A 24,273-nucleotide genomic window follows, 5' to 3' on the forward strand; every position below is an offset into this window, starting at 1 on the left:
CTGACCTGAAAAGTTAAATAGCAGTATGAGAGTTAGACAGCAAAACCAGGTATTACTGGAAAGATAAATTCCAGATGAATCGTGAAGATAGTGTACTTTAGGATTACAGAGGACATAGCTCATTCTGTGGTTAGGGTCAAAGGCAGGTGTGAATGGCGTGAACAGAGGTGTGGATAAGCATGACAGATACTGAGAAGAACGCTTGCCTCTACTTTGATTTTTTTTACTTTGATTTTTTTAAAAAATTTCCTTCTTTATTTAAAGAGAGAGCGCGAGTGCTTACCCACACAGGCATGAGCAGGGGGAGGGGCAGAGAGAAGGGGAGAGAGAGTCCCAAGCAGGTTTTGTGCTGTCGGTGCAGAGCCTGACTCAGGGTTCGAACTCAAACCAACCACGAGATCATGACCTGAGCTGAAACCAAAAGCTGGAAGCTTACCGACTGAGCCATCCACGCACCACCACCCCACCTTTTTTTTTCCCCCTTTAGGTAGGAGAGAGCGTGAGCGGGAAGAGGTGCAGAGGGAGAGAGAGGATCCCAGGTAGGCTCCATGCTTAGCTCGGAACCCAGTGTGGGACTCAGTTCCACGACCCTGGGATCATGACCTGAGCCAAAACCAAGAGTCAGATGTTCAACCGGCTGAGCCACCCAGGTGCCCCTCTACATACTATCTTTTTAAGTCTGCCTCTTCCTTTGTGTTCCTGCTGCCCCTGTGCTAGGCCTGGCTTCCGTAATCCAACATGAACTTGTGTAGCAGTGTCCACATTTCCCTGTTTGCCACCTCTTCACCTGGATTCCCCCTGCACCCTCCACCGCTGTATTAATCCTTAACAGGTAATCCAATCCAAGGCAGTGATTAAAGCCGAAGGTTCTAATGTGAAACAGACCCTAATAAGTCTGTGCTGAGTGAGGGTGAATCTCCGTTTTATGCTGCCGCACGATGGCGAAAACAGTACTTACAGCTCAGAACATTTTCTGAGGATGAAGCAAGAAGAGGCAGCGTGCAAAGCACTCCGGAAGGGACCTGGGGGAGTATGCCTAGCTAAATGAAAGGTTAGATGTAATAGATCTTTAGTGTTAGTAAAATTACCACTTCCATCACTTCATGCACCAGCTCAAAACCATTTAGTGATTCCTCATTACCTGAAAAACAGAGTACTGATGTTCCAGACCCTCCGCAGCCTGAAAGCTCACGTTTCAACTTTATTTCCAACTACCCTCCAAACCACTGGTTCCCAAACTTAAATGTACATAAAAACACATGAGGAGCATGTGGTTAAAATGCAAATAACTGGGCCCTGAGATTCAGAATGTCCGAGTAGGGCCCACTCATCTGCATTTGCCAAAAAGCATTCACACCGATTTGGATACAAGTAGTCTGTAACCTCAGTTTACAAATAAGTGTCATAACAAAGTACAGGCGGGGCCCTGGGTGGCTCAGTCAGTTGAGCATCCAACTCTTGCTTTCGGCTCAGGTATGATCCCAGGGTTGTGGGATCGAGCCCTGTGTTGGGCACCATGCTAAGTGTGAAGGTTACTTGAACAAAGATACGATGTTGGGGTGGCTGGATGGCTCAGTCGGTTGAGCGTCTGACTTTAGCTCAAGTTGGTGAGTTCGAGCCCCATGTTGGTCTGCTGTCAGAGCAAAACTTGCTTCAGGTCCTCTGTCTCCCTCTCATTGCCCTTTCCCTGCTTGCTCTCTCTCTCTCAAAAATAAAATAAAACATAAAAAAGGAAAAAAGAGAAAAGATGATGTGTAGAATTGTGGATGCCGTAGAATTGTGGATCTGAGAAAACCCATAGGAGTTTTTTTAATTTTTATTTTTATTGAAATATACTTGGCATACAGTCCATGAGTTTCAGGAGTGAAACTCCTGAAATCGTTAGCCCAGAGAGTATATGCCCTTAAAATTTTGATGGATATCGCCAGATATCTACACACTGTGTAGGGTGCCTGCTTCCTTATTGGCTCACATGCTGCTTTCAAGGTTTTTTTTTTTAACCTTTATTAATATAATGGGTCAAAATAATACCATATTGTTTTAATTAGCATATTTTATTACTAACTTATACTGAAGATGTTTTTCTGTATTTATTATTGGTGGGACCTTGGCTGTTTCAACAGGTTTTTTTTTTTGTTTTGGGGGGCCTTTTTTTTGAGTAATTTTTCTTTAGCAGTTTGCTGGAGGTTAATTAGAAATGGGGAAGAAAGGTAAAGCCTGATTCCTGCCTCTAAGAAGTAATCTTCCTTGGGAAACAGGTCATATACAGTACAGAGAGTTTCGAGGTAGTTTTTACGTAGTGGGAACTTTGTGGGGGTAGGGGGAGGTTGAGAGGGGAAACTGGTTTTGGGAGGGAGGATGGTTATCCGTTTTACGTGTGAAGCTCAAGCCCTGACTACACTGCGGTAAAGACAGGTCTTTTAAAAGGTTTATTGCTGACAGCATGGGTGATAGCACGTGTTTCATTTCTAGTCTGGACTTAAGTAAGGAGCATGGTTAGCCACAGAATTACAGATTGTATATACAATTTATATATATATTCTCCTTGAGTGAAAAACAACCGGAAGTGTTTTAGGGATACAGACAGAACCCCGGAGGTTAGGAGTAGGAGCCACGAGTGAAGCCGTGAAGCCGAGAGAGAGGCTCAGTTACTGACACACTGAGAGGAGGAAGGGCTGAAAGCCCAGGGAGCCTGAGGCACAGCCGGAGGGAAAGCAGCAGGGCTCTTAGGAGGTGAGGGGATTTGGATGGTGGGCTCTTCAAGTTCCATTTTATCCCGGGTTTCCTTGATAGGCGTCTTGGGAGTTCCACATAAATTGTGTTCAGTTCAGGTGGCGTGTGCGTGTATGTGTTTGTGTTTGGAATCCTTGGCATGAATTGTTGCAGAGGAGAGGCCATCGGACCTCAGTTTTCTGCTTTGCCTTCTGTGAGGCTAGGGAGCAGGTGGAACTTTCTGGCAAGAGTCCCCAGCGGCTAGTTGTCTTGCTTGGCTGCCCTCTTCCTCCCAGGCCTTCCCGCTGCCTTAGGCGTGGCCTTAGGCACCACCTTCACTGTTGCTGCTCCCTGGGGGAGTGAGGGCGGGGGTGACAGGTCAGTTGTCCCCGGACTCCGGCTTTTCTCTGGCCTTCTGCTTCTGGGCTGGGCTTGCTGTTTATACTCCTGCTGCCCGTGATCAGAGGCTCTTCTGCCTGCCTTGGGATGGACGCCATTTCCCTCCTCAGTGCATCTCCTCCATCTCCAGCTGCTTTCCAGTTTCCGAGGACCCCTCACAACTTCTTGTCTCCTGTGAGATGCTGAGCATGGCTGTGGAATTACTGACAATTAAGCTCTTTTCATTGTTTCTAGGGGCTGGTGAGGAGGAGCAGGAAGGGAGGCATTGCCCTTGTGCGCTGTTGGCCATTGGCCGCCTCGGTTCTGCTCATGAATATTCCGTTCAGTCTCTCCTGATAAGCTTCCAGGCTTTATTCATATTGTTGTTTTAGAGGGGTTGCACAGTGGTCCTGGATTGAACCGATCTTAACGCTTTGTGGTCTATCCTAGCAGCTTTGAAAATAAAATTTATTTCTTATAAATCAATAGGAAACAGGCAAAGGAGAAGAACAGGTGATGGTCTCTTGCACAGCAAAAGAAATGCGGACTAAAATCATACTGCAAGACGATTTTGTCCCATCAGTTGGCTGGCATCAGAAAGTTTGGTGAGGGGGCAATGGCCGGGGTGTGGAGATGCAGGTGCAGAGGTGAGCGGGGTGCGGGCCGGCAGCCTCTGAAGAGGCCAGCTAAGCCGTGCACTGGAGGAAAAGAATTCCCCCTCCACCCCCTTGAGTTCCTAGACCCTTGTCGCGGAAGACAGGTTAACAGGAGAAAACAAGTAGAAATTCATTAACACGTGTACCTCGTGTATACATGGAGATACCGAGGGAAAAATGAGTTAATTCCCTGAGGTGGCACAGAATTCAGACTTAAATACCATCTTAAGGGGGACAAGGGAGGGGAGGTGTGGGTCTCTTAGGGGCTCGTAAATGGTTTTTAGGACAGAGCAACGAGCCTTTAGAACAGACGGGAAGTGCGATAGTCTGGGACCGTGTGTCTGGGTGTGGTGTCCACTTCTCGTCTTTCTTGTGATGAGTCACCTGGTTGGTGAAACTCTCAGGGAGGGGATTTATAATAATGGAGTTCTTTCAGGGGAGTGGTCTTTAGGCAGATAGAGGGGGTTCAGAGAAAGCTTCGCCTTGCTTTTGTTGAATTTCAAATGCCTATAACTCAAAATAATCAAAATGCCAAAGTGGCATATTCTGCTGCCCGTCAGCAGTATCTACCAAAATTGGAAATGCACATAATCTTTGACTCAGCAGTTCTGTTCCTCTGGATTTATCGTACCTATAGTCTCCTATGTGTCTGAAATGTCTTATGTGCCAGATGTTTATTGGAGAATGACTTATAATGGCAAAGGACCGTAAATTACTTAAGTGCCCATCAGTATAGGATTTCTTAAATTAAAAGTTGGAACATGACAGAGTTGTAAAAATGAGGAAGTGCTTTATATACAGATATATAATGATTTCTAATATTTAGTAACTAGAAAAAGCAAAGAGGCATAAATAATGTGTTATGGCCTGTGTAAAAAGGGGAAAATATATGTTTGTATATACACAGAATACTTGTGGAATGATACCCAAGAAACTGGTAATACTTTTTCTGAGTTGAGAAACTAGGTTGATTAGGATATGGGGTTGGAGACTTTTTATTACATACCTTGTGAACATGTGCATTACATATTCAAAAAATAAAATACAAATAAAAAATAAAACGTGACTCAAATTTTCATTGGTAGACTAGGATAATGTTGTCTCTCATTGTTGCCTTAATCAAGGAGAGGTGGGATGGAATTTTGTTTTGAAAATTCAGCATTCATATACCTAATTAAACTCACAAAGTAAATTGTTTTGATTGCTTTTAAGGTACCACAAGGAAAGTACTGTCTGTTGAATTGAGAACAAATTTGCTCAGATTTTCATTTTCTTATCCGGTATAATTTTTATCCTTTTTTAATTAAAAATTTTTAACTGTTTATTTTTGAGAAAGAGAAAGTGTGAATGGGAGAGGGGCAGAGAGAGAGAGAGAGAGGGAGACACAGAATCTGAAGCAGGCTCCAGGCTCAGAGCTGTCAGAACAGAGCTGGACATGGGGCTCGAACTCGTGAACCGAGATCATGACCTGAGCTGAAGTTGGACTCTTAACTGACTGAGGCACCCAGGCACCCCTAATTTTTAACCCTTTAATTGTAATGAAGCATAGAGAAGGGGCATTGTGTCCATAACGGAGCCAGGGGACCCTGTAACTAAATTGTTCATGCCCGTAGACCAGTGTTTTCTCAACTAATCATTTTGATCCACATGCAGAGGTGTTTATCCAGTAAACTACTGTTAGGCCCACAGTGCTAACTGCTAATTAGCACGAGTCCCCAGAAAAACAGGTTAGAAACAAATTGTGGAAGCCTTTGTTGTTGTTGTTGTTTTAAATATTTCATTGAGGCACATTCAGGAGTCTCTGAGATTATTAATTATTATTGTAATTCTACTATTAGAATTGGAAAGCTTTGATAAAAAGGAAGTAGTTGAGGATAAAACCTGCTGTGTATTCCTCAGAGTTATGAAGTTACTAGGAACTCCCTGAAGGACCCAAATGTATAACTTCTTTCGCATTTATTGAAAAAGTTTGATTTTGAGTAAGACTTGAAATAATTTATTCGGGGAAAGTAGTCTGTGTCATAAAAGAGTGTTCCCAGACACCAAGTAAAATAAATGTGAGCTCTTAATATCTCATCATGTGATGTTATAGGTGAGAAGTAACTTAATATGTAAAAATAAACTTAGTGGTTATGCTAGAAAGTACCTGTTAGTATGACTTGTTGGCACCTTAGCCATGTGGATGAGACTTTGAAAGTGTTTCACTTTTTTTTACCCTATTAAAAAATACCTTTATTTTGTAAAGATTATAGACTCATAAGTTGCAAAAATAATACGGAGAAATCCCATGTACCTTTCCCACAGCTTTCCCTTAATGTAAGGATTGTTCATTACCCATACCCGTACCGGGAGGTTCATATTGACCCAACATAATAGACTTGGATTCCTCTGGGTTTTACATTCTTTTTGCCTAGTGTGTGTGTAGCTCTGTGAAATTTTATCACATGTATAGATTTGTGGAACCATAACCACCACCACCACCGTGAAGATACAGAATTTTTCCATTCCGGGGCGCCTGGGTGGCTTAGTTGGTTAAGTGTCCAACTTTCGCTTAGGTCATGATCTCGCGGTTCGTGGGTTCGAGCCCCGCGTCGGGCTCTGTGCTGACTGCCAGCTCAGAGCCTGGAGCCTGTTTCAGTCTGTGACTCCCTCTCTCTCTGACCCTCCCCTGCTCACGCAGTCTCTCTCTCTCTCTCCCCTAGAAATAAAAAAAAAAAAAAAACATTAAAAAAAAAAAAGAGTTTTTCCATTCCCACAAATGAACTTCCTCAGGCTGCCCTTTTATGGTAACCTTCTGCCCCTTTGACCCTCCGTGCCCTGGCAGCCTCTGACCTGTGCTTCACCACTAGTTTTGTCATCTTGAGTGTTACTTAAATGGCGTCATCGTGCGTAACCTTTTTGTTTGCCAAAACTCTTTTTCAATAACAAGTTTCAAACCTACAGAAGGGTAGAGAGGGCAGTACAACCCCGTAGAAACACATACTCCCTCCATCTGGATTTAATCATTGTTAACCGTTTGCCATGTTTGCTCTGTCTCCATTTTGTTCCGAAACCATTTGAAAGTAAGTTGCAGATAAGATTACTCTTTACCACTAAATATTCAAGCACACATCTCCGAAGAATTAGATCCTTTTCCTACTTAATTACGTTATCATTATCTCATGTCCAGATGATATCTTTTATTCAGTCCATATCTAGTTGGGTCTCAAGATTGTCTTTTATAATGTTTTTTCCTTTTTCCAAACCAGGGTTCATTGAAGATTCACATGTACATTTGGTTGTTACAGTATTTCTTTGGTCTCCTCCAGTTTAGAAAAGCCCCCAAGCCCGTTACACAGGGTGGTGGTTCTTCACAGTGAATGCTGTGTATTCTGCATTTGTCGGTACATTTCCTGATACAGTCATCTCAATCGTTTCTTTATTCTCTGGCTTATTGGTTTTTAGCACTCAAAGCATTTTATGATGTCGCTTCTTGTAAATTTGTTAAGATGTGTTTTATGGCCCAGAATGTGGTCCGTTTTGGTGACTATCCAATGTGAGCAGGAGGGGAATGTGTATTCTGATGTTGTTGGATGAAGTAGTCCATAGGTTTCAGATCCAGTTAGTTGCTGGTGGTGTTGAGATCCTTTAGGTCTTGCCTGACTTTATGCCCATTGGGTCTGAGCATTTCGGAGAGAGGCGTGCTCAGGTCTTCGGCTGTAATAGTGATTCACCTCTCCTTTTGGTTCTGGTAGTTTTTGCCTTATGTATTCTGACGCTCTTGTGTTAGGCGGCACACATTGAGGTTAGGTCTTCTTGGACAGTTGACTCCTGTATCATTATGTAATGCCTTTTTAAAAAAAATCTGTGATAAGTTTCCTTGTTCTGACGTCGACCGTGTCTAAGATTAATATAGCTTCTGCTTTCATTTGGTTAGTAGTGTTAGTATGGTATATCTCTCTCCATCTCTTTACTTTTGATATGTATGTGTCTTTTATATTTAAAGTGGATATCTTGGGAGGCCTGGTGGCTCAGCACAGAGTCTGCTTTGGGTTCTCTTCTCCCCCCCGCCCTCCTCTCTTGTGCATGTACGTGCTCTCTCTCTCTCCCAAAAATAAAAAAAATAAACATTAAACAAAAATAAAGCGTGTCTTGTAGACACGTTTGGTTGGGTCTTATTTTTTGATCTACTTCGACATCACCGTTTGGTGTATTTGGGCCATTGATGTTCAGAGTGATTATTGATAAAGTTGGATTAATGTCTACCGGTATTTGTTACTGTTTTCTATTCATTGCCCTTATTTTTGTTCCTGTTTTTGTCTTCTCTTTTTCTGCCTTTTGTACTTATATGAATCCCTTCTCTCTCCTTTCTTAGCTATCCCTTATGCTTTTTAAAACTTTTGTTTAGTGGTTGCCCTTGTGTTTGCAATATACATTTACAGCTAATCCGAGTCCACTTTCAAATCACACTCGGCCACGTTACAGGTAGTGCAAGTACCTTATAAATAACAAAGTGCATCCTCCTCATTCCTCCCTTCTGTTCCTCTTATCCCTGTTGTTCGTTCACTTTTATATAAACTAGAATCATTAAACACAGTGTTGCTATTATTATTTTGAGTACGTAACTTTTAGGGATGGGTTTTTCTCCCTTATCACAATGCTCTGGAGATTTATCCAAGTTACCGGATGTGTCAAATGGTTCCTCGTTTTTTATTCCATTGTATGGATGTAGCTCAGTTTGCTTATTCATTCATGTGTTCAAAGAACATTTGAATAGTTTTTTGTGTGAACTTAAGTTTTCATTTCTCTGGGATCATACATAGTCCAGGAATGCAATTGCTGGGTCGAATGGTATGTCTGTGTTTAACATTATAAGAAACTGCTTAACCGTTTTCCAGAGTGCTGTTCCATTTTACATTCCCACCAGCACTGTATGAGAGTGCCACTTTCTCTGCATCCGTGACAGCATTTGGTAGTCAGTGGTGTTGTTGTTTTAATCTTAGACGTTCCAGTAGATGTGTAATAGCAGTATATCATTGTGGTCTTAATTTGTAGTTTCTTACTGGCTAATAATAATGGAATATCTTTTCATGTGTTTGTCATTTGCACATCTTCTTTGGTGATGTGGTAAAATCTTTTGCATATTTTCTAATTGGACTGTTTTCTTATTGTTGAGTTTAGAGAGTTCCATATATGTTCCAGATGCAGGTCCTCTGTTGGGTACTTTGTTGGGTGACTTACAAATATTTTCTCTAAGTTTGTGGCTTTAATTTTCATTCTCTTAACAGAGTCTTACACGGACCAGAAGTTTTTAATTTTGGGGAAGCCTTGTTTGTCAACTTTTTCTTTTGTGGGCTGTGCTTTTGTGCAATGTTCGGTAAGTCTCTCCTAACTCCAGCTCACAAAGATTTTCTCCCATGTTCTTTTCTAAAAAGTGTTTTTTATAGACTTTTGTTTTATGTTTAGATCTATGATTTATTTTGAGTTACCTTATTTATGTGTTTATGCACTTATTCATTTACTTAAAGTGAGCTCTGTGCCCTATGTGGGGTGTGAACTCATGACCCTGAGATCAAGAGTCGCAGGCTCTACTGACTGAGCCAGCCAGGTGCCCCTATTTTGAGTTAACTTTTAAGATGCAGAGGTGTTTGTTTGTTTGTGGCCTCTGGGTGTCCAGTTATTCTAGCACCGTTTGTTCAAAGACCTGTCCTTCCTCTATTGAATTGCTTTCGCATTGTTGACAAAAATCAGCTGGCTGTACTCTGGTGAGTCCCTTTCTGGAGTTTCTGTTTTGTTTTATTGACCTGTGTGTTTATCTCTACTGTGGGTTTGAATTGAGGTCTTCTTTTCTGACCAAGCTGTGACTACTGCTTGTTAGTAAACACATAATGGTGGAAATCTGAAATTTAGATTTGGGAGATAACTTCAATAATATAATGACATTAAACTATATCAGACAAATAGATTTCTTAAAGTTTGCTAGTTGTTTGCCTCTGTAAAGAGCAATTTACATTGTTTTCACTATGAATTTAGTTATGATGGTAACTTTTGTGTTTTCTGTATACGTTGAAAATTTAAATATGAGTAGTTGAAGGAACTTAAACATATTTAATTTTTAAAACTAAAATGGTATATACACATAGTTAAAAAAAAACACTCAGATAATGTGATGGACATAAAACAAAAGGACTGCCTGACCACCCTCTCTACTCCAGAATCCTTCCCGGGAGAGGGCCACACTCCAGTCTCTTAGCTGTAGTGTCTAGTTATTTACCTCCTTATTTATAACTAATATACTTTACTGTTATTTACTGATTTAGTAATTAGATATTTTCTGCTGACTTCCTGCCTATTATGGAAGATGAGAAATTTCACACTCTTAAACCACCACTACCACTTCTTTTTTTAGCATCTTCCCAGTATAGTGACCTCACAATTTTTGGTTGAATTTTTATATACTGTTTCTATTAATCATTATATATTATTATATAAATATTATATAAATATCGTTATATAAATTGTATACTTATATAAATATTGTTAACTGTTGAGTTGAGTCATATACTATGATTATGTGACCCTTCTTAAACAATTTTTGTTTTTCCCAAAGTGCATAGTTAAAAATATTATTTGTTTTCTGTGTAGCTGTACTTCATTCCTACCAGATTCTCCTATAGTATTGTAACGCTCCACGGAATAAGGTCAGACATATCAGGTGACCTGTCGCAGTCTGGTGTGCTTCCCCCAGAGATCGCGGGACTGTCTCGACTAATATCCCCGCCCGCTGCACCTGTCTTCTCCTGTCGTGTGTTGCAGCCTTTGTTTCTTCAGTTCCTTGTCTTCATGTTTCTTGGTTTATTCCTTCACCTTGTAAGGAATTATATATAATATATATACATATCTATCTTCTAGTAGCTTCCAGAAGATGGGTCCATGGGAGATTTTTTGAATTGTGGCAAGTCTAAAAATGCCTTTATTCTACCTTTATACTTAACTGGTAGCTTGGCTAGCCAAAGAATTGTAGTTAAAATGGTTATTATTATTATGTTAAATGTTTTTATTTATTTTTGAGAGAGTGTGAGCAGAGGGGAGGAGCAGAGAGAGAGGGGAACAGGATCTGAAGCCAGCTTTGCATTGACAGCAGTGAGCCTCATGCGGGGCTCGAACTCCTAAATCGTGGGATCATGACCTGAGCCAAGTTGGATACTCAACCAAGTGATCCACCCAGACACCCCTAAAATTATGTTTTATTAGTATTTTAAAGACATTGCTTCCCTGTCATCTAGCTTCGAGTATTGCTGCTGAGTGATTGAGAAACCATTCTTTTTTTTTTTTTTTTAATTTCTGAGAGAGAGAGAGAGAGACAGAGAGACAGAGACAGCAACAGTGTGAGCAGGGGAGGGTTAGAGTGAGAGAGAAACAGGCTCCAGGCTCTGAGCTAGCTGTCAGCACAGAGCCCGACGCGAGGCTAGAACCCACGAACCGCGAGATCATGACCTGAGCCGAAGTCGGACTCTCAACTGACTGAGCCACTCAGGTACCCCAGAGAAACCATTCTTTTAACACAATAATTCTCCCTATATAGTTATGGCAGGAATAGAGGGTAATAGGCCAAAACCATGTACATACTGTCCATTTTCAGCAAATCTAAATATTTGCAACATGTGCTTCATCCCTTTCTGCAATTTTTATTTTTTATTATTTTTTTTAACATTTGTTATTTTTGAGAGACAGAGAGTGTGAGCGGGGGAGGGTCAAAGAGAGAGAGAGACAGAGAGATAGAGAGAGAGAGAGAGAGAGAAAGAATCCCAAGCAGGCTCCAGGCTCTGAGCTGTCAGCACAGAGCCTGACACGAGGCTTGAACCCATGAACCATGAGATCATGACCTGAGATGAAGCCGGACGCTTAACTGACCCAGGCACCCCCATCCCTTTTCTTTTCCTTTCCCCTTTTCTGTTTGAGAAAGTATTTATTGATATCACTAACGCTCCTCTGTTCCTCTACTGATAACATTCTGTAAAAGCATTCTTCTGAATTTGCCGTATATTTTTTCCACGTATATTTTAATACTTGTAGTAGCTATGAATAATATATCCATGATATTGCTCACATGTTTTAGAATCATATAAATGAAATCACACCATGTCTATTATTCTGTAGCATTTGTTTTTAGCATATATTTTTGAGATATGTCCATGTTAGTAACTGTAGCTCTAGTTAATTCATTTTCATTAGTGTAATGTACCCCATTGTAAGATTGTATTAAAAAATTTAATTTTAAATGGCTTAAAATGTATAAATTAGCTTTGGAATTGAGTATGACAAATAGGCATTTATGTATTTCAGAGTATTTTTATAGCGTTTTCTAATTGGGCTTAATAATCCCTTATTTAAGAAATTAAACCACAGTCTAGACTCATGAATAGCTGAATTGACATGGAGGCTTAGTTGGAGCCAGCTGGTTTTGGGATCTCTGTCCCCTGGGTAGGGAAGAGGAAAATGATAGGTGGTGTTGAGTTCAGAGGCAGGTGACAAGAAGCCAGATTAGTATGTCTCCCTCCTATTCAGAAGACCAGCTGTCCATGTGTATTGGGGAACTCTCATATCTTTAGATAATGTAGCTTAGTCCAGTCCCAAAGTTCCAAAGAGAATGTGGAAGGCATGCTTCCAAATTCTGATGTCGGCTTCAGCGTCTCCATGGACTACGGAGGGACAGACATAAGAAAGTAAGTCGCTACTAATTTAAGTTCTCATCCAACCTGAGTTTTCCCTTTGGACAAAGCTTCCTTTCATTGTGATGGTAATTTTAGCATAGTGTCATTATTATTCATCATTTTATATTGTCAGAGACTTTCTTGAACAAATTGAGATATAACATGATCTAGAACTATGTTAAGTGTGGTTTGATGGAGACAGTGATTCATATTTGAATTAAACCATTAGTTTGTTCCTTGTGACCAAGCACAATGAATATTGAAGATGCTGATCATTTATTCGTGTAAGCTTCCCTTCTGCATACTGCAGCACACCTATTATTACATGCTGGTCTAGACACTGGGCAGAGGAAGGTGAATAAGGTAGTTCTTATTGTCAAAAAAACCAAATGCCTCATGGTTTAGAAGAACAGGCATGCCAACTAGATGATACGTATGACAGCACAACCAGAGGGACACTAAGTGTGACAGCTTTTGAATTGGGAGCCCATTCTCTTTCAGCATGTAACTCAGTTCAGGTTCCTTCTCCCTTGAGTGTAGGTAGTTGATGGCTGTCACATCAGCTACCTGCCCCGCTTCTGAGCACGTTCAAGACACCTGCTTTCTATTTCTTTATCACCATCATTTGTTGTAAAAGAGCTTCATTTTCAAGGGGGTCTGGGTGGCTCAGTCAGTTAAATGTCTGACTTCAGTTCAGGTCATGATGTCATGGCTCATGGGTTCAAAGCCCTGTGTTGGGTTCTGTGCTGACAGCTAAGAGCCTGGAGCCTACTTCAGATTCTGTGTCCTTCTCTTTACCCCTCCACCCCGCCCCTCCCCAAATATAAATGAAATTAAATAATTTAAAAAATAGCTTCATTTTCAGACGATTTGTAATTATCATTGTTCGGAATTTGCTTTGAGACATTTTCTTAGGCAGAGGTATACTTATTTGAAGATCTACAAACATGAACTTGGATTTTTGTGTGCATGTTTGTGTGTGCAAGTTTGAAATTTCTAAGACAGATTTTAACTCTTTCTATTCTTTATAACTTTGTAGCTGGTGTACAATATATTAAAAAAAAGAAGTGTGATTTCCTTAAATAAGTTTACAGGATTTTTTTTTTTTTCATTTAGGTCAAGGATGGGAAAAATATGATGATTGATTTTGAACAAGTTTGAAATTTCTTTTCATTCTTTATAGGCTGTCTTGTGGAAATGAAAGCTTAAGGACTAGTTATCTACCAGATTGGAAGATGGGATCGAACAGCAGCAGAATCAGTGATCTTCCTAAAAATGAGTACTTAAAAAAGCTGTCGGGCACAGAATCTATCTCTGAGAATGACCCGTTCTGGAATCAGCTTCTCTCATTTTCTTTCCCTGCACCAACCAGCAGGTAAGAGGTTACTTGGAGATTGAAAATTTGTGTAGAAGGCCATATAATCTTGTGTGGTATGATGGTTTAAAAAAAAGTTTTTAATGTTCTGTCAGTTGATCCATCCTGTCATCCATGTACCAGTAGAAAATCCAAAAGGTACAAGAAGTTGGAAATAAGGTTTACTCTTTCCTTAGTTCCACACAGCCACCTCCCTGCCCTGGGGATGATTCCTTACAGCAGTTTCTTTTGAATCTTCTAGAATAATACAAGGTTATTTAAGCATATATCTCATGAAGTTTTACAAAATTGTTTAAGCACAAGACCCAGCATCCTATACATATCTTGCTTTTTCCCTTTTTGCTGCTGTCCTGTGCTTTTCTTCCCTACCGTTAGGTAAAATGTATTTTTTCAATGGAATACTACATGGCAATGAGAAAGAATGAAATCTGGCCATGTGTAGCAACATGGATGGACCTTGAGGGTGTTATGCTGAGCGAAATAAGTCAGGCAGAGAAGGACAGATACCATATGTTTGCACGTATAGGAGCATTAGGAGGAACTTAACGGAGGACCATGGGGGAGAAGAAGGGGGAAATAGGTGGGGAGAGGGAGAGAGGCAAACCATGAGAGACTCTTGAATGCTGAGAACAAACTGAGGGCCGATGGGGGGGGAGGGGGAGGGGAAGGGGGGGTGATGAGCGTGGAGGAGGGCACTTGTGGGGATGAGCACTAGGTGTTATATGGGAACCAACTTGACAATAAACTATTAAAATAAAAATAAAAAATAAATAAAAAAAGTAAAACGTATTTTTTAACATGTGCTTATATGCAACTGCCTTTTTCATTTAAAAGGCTACAGAAAATAAACATGAAAAAAATTTTAAAAAAAGAAAAAAAACCCCTCTCTGCCCCTTCCCTGCTTTGTCTCTCTCTCTCTCTCTCTCTCTTTCTCTTTCTGTCTCTCTCAAAAATAAATAAACCTTTAAAAAAGTTTAAAAATAAAGGGGTGGGAGCCTGGGTGGCTCACATGGTTAAGTGTAGACTTTGGCTCAGGTCATGATCTCGCAGTTCATGGGTTCGAGCCCTGCGTCAGGCTCTGTGCTGACAGTTCGGAGCCTGCTTCCAATTCTGTGTCTCTTTCTTTCTGCCCCTCCCTCGCTTGTGGACTGTCTCTGTCTTTCTCTCTCTCTCAGAAATAAACTTAAAAAACACTTTTTTTAAAAAAAGGAAGGAATGTAACTAACATATGCAACGAATGCACCTTATTCATTTCCTAATTCTAACAAACCTTATAAATCAACTACAGAAATGTTAATATGGACTGGGTAGGAGGGTTTATTGTTAATTTTGTTAGCTCTGATAATGGTATTATGGTTATAGAAGGAGACATCCTTATTTTACTTTAAAGTACTTAAAAAAAAGTAGGTGAAGCAAATATGAAAACAATCGGAATGGTATTAATTATGAATGGATAAATATGGTATATTCATGCAGTGGACTTTCACTGAGAAATAAAAGGAATGATTGATACATGCTATGACATAACATTCACAGATCCTGGGGACATTTTTAGGGGGCTACGATTCTGCCTGTCACACCAAACCTGTTAAAAAAAATGAAAATTTTACAGTGTAGGTATTGAATATGTTGACATTTAATATTCTAGTCAGTCTGTATTATTATATGCCTATCAGTTTTTTTAAAACCAGTTTTTTAAAATGTTTATTTATTTTTGAGAGAGAGAGCATAAGCAGGGGAGGAGCACAGAGACAGGGAGACACAGAATTGAAACAGGCTCCAGACTGTGAGCTGTTTAGCACAGAGCCCGATGCGGGGCTCGAACTCACAAACCGCAAGATCATGACCTGAACCGAAGTCAGACGCTTAGCTGACTGAGCCACCCAGGCGCCCCTGCCTATCATTTTTTATAATCAAGTTAAAAATGAAATCTTGGTTTTCATCTATCAGATTGACATAAGTCAAAGAGTCTAAAATTGCACTAAATTAACAAAAATGTGGGGAAGCAGACCTTCTCATGCCCTGCTTGTAGAAGTATAAATTGACACAAGTCAATGGAACAGTTTGGCAAGATCTGTCAGAATTATAAACACACAGACACTCTGACCCAGCAGTTCCACTTTGCGGAGTTTATACTAGAGGTATATTTGTACACATGGGAAATGACGTATGCAGCGTTATTTGTTATGACAAAAGTCTAAAAACAGCATCCACAAACAGAAAACTGATTAAATATAGTCCGTAGACTCTCTGCAGCCATTTAAACATTTTAAAAAAATTTTTGTTTATTTTTGAGAGAGGAAAAAAAAAACTAAGAGACAGAGACAGCTTGAGTAGGGGCAGAGAGAGAGGGAAGACAGAGAATCCCAAGCAGGCTCTGTGCTTGAACTCACGAAACTGAGAGATCATGACCTGAGCTGAAATCAAGATGGTTAACCCACTGAGCCACCCCAGCACCCCAGTTACAGTTCTTAAATGTCTTTATTGATTTATTTTGAGAGAGTTGGGGGGAGAGAGCATGAGCAGGGCAGGAGTGGAGAGAGAGGGAATCCCAAGCAGGCTGTGCGCTGACAGCTTGATCTCACGAACTGAGACTGAGATCATGACCTGAGCAAAACCAAAAGTCAGATGCTTAACCAGCTGACCCACAGATGCCCCTTAAATGTATTTAGAGTAGAGATATTCACTTTCCAGCCCCTGCCGTGGTTTTTTTTCCCTGCACTCTTAATTTTTTTTTTTTTAACAAACTGGGTGTGTTTTTCTGTAGAGTGTTCCAAACCTTCTGGGTTTACCTGATTGCTTCTGATATCTTGTAACTTGTATGTGTTTGTGTGTGTGTGTATGTGTTTTCTGTAAACTGGAAGTCAGATTTAAAGGCTTGATGCACCTTAAACGGTGGATCCTCTTTGGTAAGGGTTCTGTGTAAGTGATTCTGTATACTTCATACTGTTACATCTGGACACAGAAAATGTGTGGTTTCGGATCAGTTATAATGCTGAGCTTGATTTGAGGTTTGAGTGTGTTTTAGCATCCACTGATGATTTTGATCTGAATTACCTGTTTTAGTAGAAATGACAGAATGGTAATATTTCTAATTTGATCATTTCTTATATATTTATTAACTGGAATTTTTCTGTAAAGAAGAGCTTTCCTTCATCATTTAGGTTATATGCAGTTTTTATTATTAAAGAAGGGTAAAATCTCAATTCTTTTCCTTTACCAATTTTCAGTATGAAAATAGTATAGTGGTTACCAATAAGTATTTCCCTTCTCCCTCAACCCCAGGCTTGGGAGGGCTGTCTCTCTGCCTTTGGATGGTGAATTATAAAGAAAAAATCTATATGTGTATGTATGTTGTGGTCCTTATGATTTCAATTTGCCTTTTTTTTTTTAAGTTTATTTTGAGAGAGAGTGTGCACACGGGAAGGGGCAGAGAGATTGGGAGAGTGAGAATCCCAAGGAGGCTCCACACCTTCAGCAGAGCCCAACACGGGGCTCGATCTCACAAACCACGAGATCATGACCTGAGCCAAGATGAAGAGTCGCTTAACCTACTGAGCCACCCAGGCGCCCCCAATTTGCCTTTCTTTAATGATCAAGGTTATGTTTATTTTTATGTGTTTAAGTCTTAAGGATTATTGATATTACCTTATTGTGAACTATTTATATATTTTGGCAATAATGTTTAATATGTTGCTTCTGGATGCAGTTGGATTCACTTAGTTTACAGTTTCAGGTGACAGCATGGATTAGTTGCGTATTAGAGGATGTGGGTATCTATTTCTGCTTCTGAAAGCCTTAGCTGTGGCTCAGTGGGAGACACTAAACTGGAGACAGCTAGTGCATCGGCAGATTTTGAAACTGTTTCCCTTAACAATCAACAAAACTAAAAGGCGACCCACAGAATGGGAGAAGATATTTGCAAATAACATATCAGATACAGAGTTAGTATCCAAAATCTTAAGGAACCTACCAAACTCAACACCCAAAAAGCAAATAATCTAGTGAAGAAATTGGCAGAAGACGTGAATAGACACTTTTCCAAAGACGACATCCAGATGGCCAACAGACACATGTAAAGATGCTCAACGTCGCTCATCATCAGGGAAACAAATACAGATCAAAACCACAATGGGGTACCACCTCCTACCTGTCAGGATGGCTAAAATGAACAAATCAGGAAACAACACATTGGCGAGGATGAGGAGAAAGAGGAACCCTTTTTCACTTGCTAGTAGGAATGCAAACTGGTGCAGCCACTGTGGAAAACAGTATGAAGGTTCTTCAAAAAATTAAAAATAGAACTACCGTATGACCCAGCAATTGCACTACTAGGTATTTATCCACAGAACAAGGAGTGCTGATTCAAAGAGACACATGCATTCCAGTATTTATAACATTACTATCGCCAGTAGCCAAAGTATGGAAAGAGCCCGAAAGTCCATTGACTGATGAATGGATAAAGAAGATGCGGTATAATATACAATGGATCATTCCTTGGTGATCAAAAAGAATGAAATCTTGCCCTTTGCAACAACGTGGATGGAACTGGAGAGTATTATGTAAGTGAAATAAGTCAGTCAGAGGAGGACAGATGTCCTCTGATTCCACTCATATGTGGAAACACAATCCATAACATCGCAGAAGGAAAAGAAAAAAAGCTAAAAGCAGAAAAAGAGGCAAACCATTAGAGACTTAAATCCGGAGAACGAACTGCGGGTCGGTAGGAGGTGGCCGGGAGGATGGGTTAAATGGTGACGGGCATTAAGGCGGCACTTGTTGGGATGAGCGCTGGGCTTGTAAGAGATGAATCACTGGGTTCTACCCCTGAAGCCAAAACTACACCGTATGTTATCTAACTTGAATTAAAAAAAGGAAAATGAAACCTATTCCATAATCCGTGAGGCGTTTCTCACTGAGTGGCACTGCTCATGTTGAAATAAGACTTAGAAGAAATAGGGCATAGAGAGACTTCATTTGTTGTCAAACACGTTTTCTTTTCACCTGTGTAAGCGGCGGTACAGTGGAGTTTAGTGTCTTCTGAAAGACATTAAAGAAGACTTACCTAAATGGAGAGTGATACCATGTTTAAAGATGAAGACTATTGTAAAAACGTCAGTTCTTCCCAAATTGATCTATAGAGAAGGGGATTCCAGTCAAAATCGCACTGCTTTTTATGGCGGCTGGGGGGATAAGGTGGAGAGATTTTGATAACCTTATTCTAAAACTTAAATAAATGGCAAAGAAAAAATCCTAATAGCCAAAGAAGAAGAAGGGTGTGTGTGCGGACATGTACTTGATTTATGCAGAACTGGCACTTGGGAACACAGGAAGAGGAAGGATGAACTTCTTAAGGAATAGTGAGGGGAAGAATTTGTTGGCTCTTTTTGTCTATTTCTTACCCTCTAAAGTTTGCCATGTTTTTGCTGGTGTCTCGTAGTTTGGATTACTGTGGCTTTATAGTTTGTTTCCTTAATTACTGCTCTTTCTCGAAGACCCTTTGCTGTTCTCATGTATTTATTCTTTTTGTATTTATTCTTTCTCATGTATTCATCCTGTTTTCTTAATTCACCCCAGTTTATACAGAAAAAAATATATAGGAATCTTAGAAAGCATGAAAAGCTGTAAGGTGAATAAACGGCATAGTGTAGGTGTGTGTGTGTGGGATGGGCCTGGAGGCCTTGTTTGTTGCGTCGTACATCTGTCCCTTTGTTGTACCTCTGTCCCTTTGTGGTACCTCTGTCCCTTTGTGCTGGTACTGTCCCTGGCCCTCAGTGCTGGTATCTGATGTGTGATCTGTAGAACCTTGACATTGAGCAGGCTCTCAGCTAGCAGGGGCCACCTCATTGGCAGAGGCAGGGATGGGATTACCTAGTGTATGAATTATTCAGCACTAAGATGAATCTCTGCAGAGAAGTTTCTGAATTTAGCAGTTTTTGAGATTGCTCACTCTGGGAATGTCTTGGATCCATATGTGTGGTTTTCAAGTGCAGCCCATTTTTGCACCCAAAATAGATGTCTGCCGTGTTTTTTTTTTTTTTTTTTTAGAAACTGTAAGGCCTTTAGGACTAATCTAATTCTTCCTTACAATAAATTATTTTTGGCACTAGAGTAATCAAATTTTGTCAGAGTTTCCAGGCATGGTTGCAAAATCTTATTAAGATTCTTCAATAGTTTTTAGCTTTTCACTTGATTCAGATTATTTGTGAAGCAAAAGTCTGAACTAAAATCCGGATTAATTTAAGAGTAAAGTTTAAATAATATACCACTTATTTTTCTTTCTTTTTTTTTTTTTTTTGATTTAATAAAGTTTTATTTTCCAAAATGTACAGTTGGTGGGATCTGTTCATGCATCTTCACCGGCAGCTGGGGCATCTCCACCCTTGGTGTTTCTGGTGTAAATTACTTGGGCTCTGTGCTTTGAAACCAGTTTAATAAGTCCTTTACTAAGGAGCTCCTGAAGCGCTGCCCTGGCCAGGGAACCTCGAATCTTCAGTCTCTCAGAAACAACAGCTGGAGTTATAAGCTTATAATTGGGAACTTCCTTACAGAGTTTGTCGTATGTTGCTTTGTCAAACAAGACCAGGTTATTGAGCTTGTCAAGAACTTTGCATTTGGACAACTTCTTATTTTTGGCCTTGCCTCCAGATTTATTCACTGGATCTTTGTCTTTTTTGGCCGATTTCCCGGCATCTTTCTTCTTCTTATCGTCCTTGGGCGGCATAGCTAAGCTCAGAGAGCAGCGGCCACCCCTGCAACCTCGCTAAGATGTCGGACAAAAAGGAGCACCACTTATTTTTCTTAATAAAATAAGAAAATTACTTGCATGGCTGATTTTATACATTTCTAAATTACTAAATAACAGCAGCAAAAACAAGAAAGAAAACTGTGCTTATTATTTTTTGATTTGTGGGCATCTGAGTATCCTCCCGTGAGGGTATGTTACATGCAAACACATTTGTAATATGTGTCATGCTTGTGACTGGACCAGATGACCTTTCACTGTTTGTAAGCTATTGTTAATTTTTTTTTTTTTTGAAAGAGAGAGGGAGAGAGACAGCATGAGTGGGGGAGGGGCAGAGTGAGGGGGAGACAGAATCAGAAGCAGGCTCCTGGCTCTGAGCTGTCAGCACAGAGCCCGACTCGGGGCTCTAACTCACCAACTGTGAGACCATGACCTGAGCCAAAGTCAGATGCTTCCCTGACTGAGCCCCTGAGGCGCCCCTGTAAGTTATTGTTTATTGATTTGCATCTCAGGATGTAATGAAGAACTAGATAATGTCCCGTACCCTCACAGGGTTTATAATCTGTCTGCAGACCAGTGAGTGAGTACAGCGAAGCATGAACACAGCATCAGCGTCTCAGTGTCTGAGGTAGAATGGGACAGGTGAGTCACAGACTTCCTGGAAGAAGTGGCAGGTGTTTATGTGTTTCACTTACGTTTTGAAAGGGAGTTCATTCCCATGGTTCTAATCCCGGAAGATACTCCAAAGGCTGTGTAATGAAAGTCTCCTTCCCACCCCTGTGTGCCTCAGCCAGGACCCCTTTCTGGAGGCAACTGAAGAGGGAGAGATGCTTCAATGGCCTCCTGAGCCCTAGGAAGTAGGAGGGGGTGGCAGTAGGAGGGGGCTGGGCCCGCAGGGGAGTGGCAGAGGGGAGGCCTGGTGTGTGGAACTGGAGGTGAAGCGGGGAGGCTTGTAAAAAATAACGCAGTTTCGATTTTGTCCTCATTGACATTGAAAGATTTTTATCATAAAGGCCAGGATCAGGCTTCATTTTATTACCTGCTCTAACTGCATCACTTGTGGCAATCACTTTGTCCTTCAGCAGAAATTACAGTTGACCCTTGAACAGCACAGATTTGAATTCTGAGGGTCCACGTGTATGTGGATTTTTTCTGATAAATGTAGCCCTGTACTGTAAATGTGTTTTCTCTTCCTTATGGTTTTCTTAATGACAGTCTTTTCTCTAGCTGACTTTCTATAGTATATATTGCGTATAGCATACAAATATGTGTTAATAGAATGTATGTTATTGGTAGGGCTTCTGGTCAATAGTAGGCTATTAGGGGTTAAGTTTGGGTCAAAAGTTACATGTGGTGGGATGCCTGGGTGGTTCAGTCAGTTAAGTGTCCGACTCTTGATTTCGGCTCAAGTCATGATCTCATGGTTGTGAGATCGAGCCCCACATCAAGCTCTGTACTAGTGTGGAGTCTGCTTGGATTACTCTTTCTCTCCCTCTCTCTTTGCCTCTCCCCCCCTTTCTCAAAATAAATAAATTTGGGAAAAAAAAGTTATATGTGGATTTTCCACTGTGCAGGGGTCGGTGCACCTAACCCTTGTGTTGTTGAGGGTCTACTGTATTACTTCTTCAGTGTCTTTGTTTTCTTTTCTTTTTTTAGTAATTCAGTTACAGGATCAGTTGTACATGTTTCAGGTAAGTAGAATGCAGGCATATGGATGTTGTGTAGGCTAGTCAGGATTACAGGACTCTGGAAAGTAGTTTGGAGGGGTTGTAATGTGCCTCCCAGGCACCCCTGTAGCTGGAATTCTAAAAAAGTACAATTTATTTGTGTCTGAAATGATAATACATTCTTGAGGTCCGAAATTCAAAAGACGGAAGGTTAAAAAGCCGTAAGTCTCCCTTCCTCTGTCCTGCCGTGTGTCTGGTTCCTTCCCCAGAGGCCACCACTGTTGCCCGTCTTCTTAGATGGGCTCTCAGAGGACGTCCCCCGCCGTCTTAGCCCGTTTAGGCTCCTATAACAAAACCCTGCCGACTGGGGAGCTTGTGAACAAGCAGAGTTGATTGCTCACCGTTCTGGAGGCCAGGAGTCTGCAGCTGTGATACCAGCATGACTGTGTGAGGGCCTTCTTCCTGGTGCGTAGCCAGGACCTTCTGCGGTCCTCACATGGTGGAAGGAGTGAGCAGGCTCTCTAGGGGCCTTTCAGATCATGGGAACTGATCCCACGCATGAAGGTCTCACCTCTCCCCCAAAGGCTTACCTACTTTTCAACAAGCACATTATGGGAAGGGGATCCAAACATTCACACCATAGCACGCGCATTTGTAAATGCATGCACGTACATCCCCCTTGTTTTAGACAAAACATGTATTACGTGCATTTCTGTACCTTGGGGTTTTTGATTATATTTTGGAGAGCCTTCTCTATATTAGTTTTCTCATTCGTTTTGATGGGGACATAGCATATCATCCCTGAATATACCAAAATTAATATAGCCATATACATTAACCATCTGGATTGCTTCCAGTGTTTTGTTATTACTTTGCAAGCAAATGCCACAATGAATAGTTGTGTGCTTCTTGTGTTGTGAGTAAAGTATGACCAAATGACTTCTGTTAATTCTTCTTGTTTGTGTTTGCGGGGCATGAGAAACAGGTGTGCTAGGTGAGGAACAGACTTTACAGATCACTAAAAGTGCTTCCCGACATGATTCATGGTGTTGTAGGGTAGAGCCATAAGCCTGCCCAGGTCTAGTGGCCTGGAGAAGGGGGCCTATTTGGGGCCACACCTGTTGAAAAGCTGAGGATTAACATCGTAGGTTCTTGTTACATGGATTTGGTAAAAGTATTGTTTTAGGGAGATCACTTTTTAGGGAGGGTGAGTGAGTGATTGAAAGGGGCAGGAAAGAAGAGAAGTTAGGGTGGGACAGCGACATGCCAGGCAGCGGTGGCCGTGTAACCACCATGGGAGGAAAGCCCCCGAGGGTCAGTGCCGACGCAGGATGGGAAGTACCACCTCCTTATGGAACTGGCAGAGTCAGCTGACAGAACAGTGCGTAGAATAATGTATTTTAAAAGTTCTTTTGTTTTATGAAGCAACAGAAAGAGAAATCAAGAAACTGATCCCATTCACAATTTCAGAAAAAACCATAAAATACCTCGGAATAAACCTAACCAAGGATACAAGAGATCTGTATGATGAAAACTATAGAAAACTTATGAAGGAAATTGAAGAAGACACAAAAAAATGGAAAAACATTTCATGCTCATGGATAGGAAGAATAAATATAGTTAAGATGTCATTACTACCCAAAGTACTCTACACATTCAATGCAATTCCAATCAAAATTGCACCAGCATACTTCTCAAAACTAGAACAAACTATCCAAAAATTTGTATGGCACCACAAAAGACCCCGAAGAGCCAAAGTAATACTGAAAAATAAAACCGAAACGGGAGGTGTCACCATCCCAGACTTTAGCCTCTACTACAAAGCTGTCATCATCAAGACAGTATGGTATTGGCACAAAAACAGACACATAGACCAATGGAACAGAATCGAGAACTCAGAAGTGGACCCAAAAGTATACAGCCAACTGATCTTTGACAAAGCAGGAAAGAATATCCAATGGAAAAAAGACAGCCTTTTTAACAGATGGTGTTGGGAGAACTGGACAGCAACATGCAGAAGAATGAAACTAGATCATTTTCTCACACC

General features: G+C 40.8%; 2 protein-coding genes across 4 annotated transcripts in view; one reads left to right on the forward strand and one right to left on the reverse strand.

The window, feature by feature from the left end:
- Positions 1-24,273, forward strand: part of DYM (dymeclin) — a 343,795-nt gene that overhangs the window by 12,911 nt on the left and 306,611 nt on the right. For 2 of the 3 annotated variants that reach the window (XM_039228828.1, XM_039228827.1), the window contains one exon: positions 13,623-13,814. In XM_039228828.1, the coding sequence (XP_039084759.1) occupies positions 13,675-13,814 (140 nt within the window). In that variant the 5' untranslated portion in view covers positions 13,623-13,674. Of the gene's footprint in view, positions 1-9,035; positions 9,103-13,622; positions 13,815-24,273 lie in introns of those variants that run through there. The other variant, XM_039228829.1, reaches the window with a different exon arrangement.
- Positions 20,146-20,599, reverse strand: LOC120229683 (40S ribosomal protein S25-like). Its single transcript, XM_039228830.1, has one exon. The coding sequence runs from the start codon at positions 20,536-20,538 to the stop codon at positions 20,161-20,163; it is 378 nt and encodes a 125-aa protein (XP_039084761.1). The 5' UTR covers positions 20,539-20,599; the 3' UTR covers positions 20,146-20,160.

The sequence above is a fragment of the Hyaena hyaena genome, unplaced genomic scaffold, assembly GCF_003009895.1.
Source record: "Hyaena hyaena isolate Hyena2069 unplaced genomic scaffold, ASM300989v1 scaffold_33, whole genome shotgun sequence".
NCBI classification, from domain to species: domain Eukaryota; kingdom Metazoa; phylum Chordata; class Mammalia; order Carnivora; family Hyaenidae; genus Hyaena; species Hyaena hyaena.

Bases quoted from the DNA above. Each gene is read 5' to 3' on its own strand.
- LOC120229683 (XM_039228830.1), bottom strand. From the start codon at position 20,538: ATGCCGCCCAAGGACGATAAGAAGAAGAAAGATGCCGGGAAATCGGCC.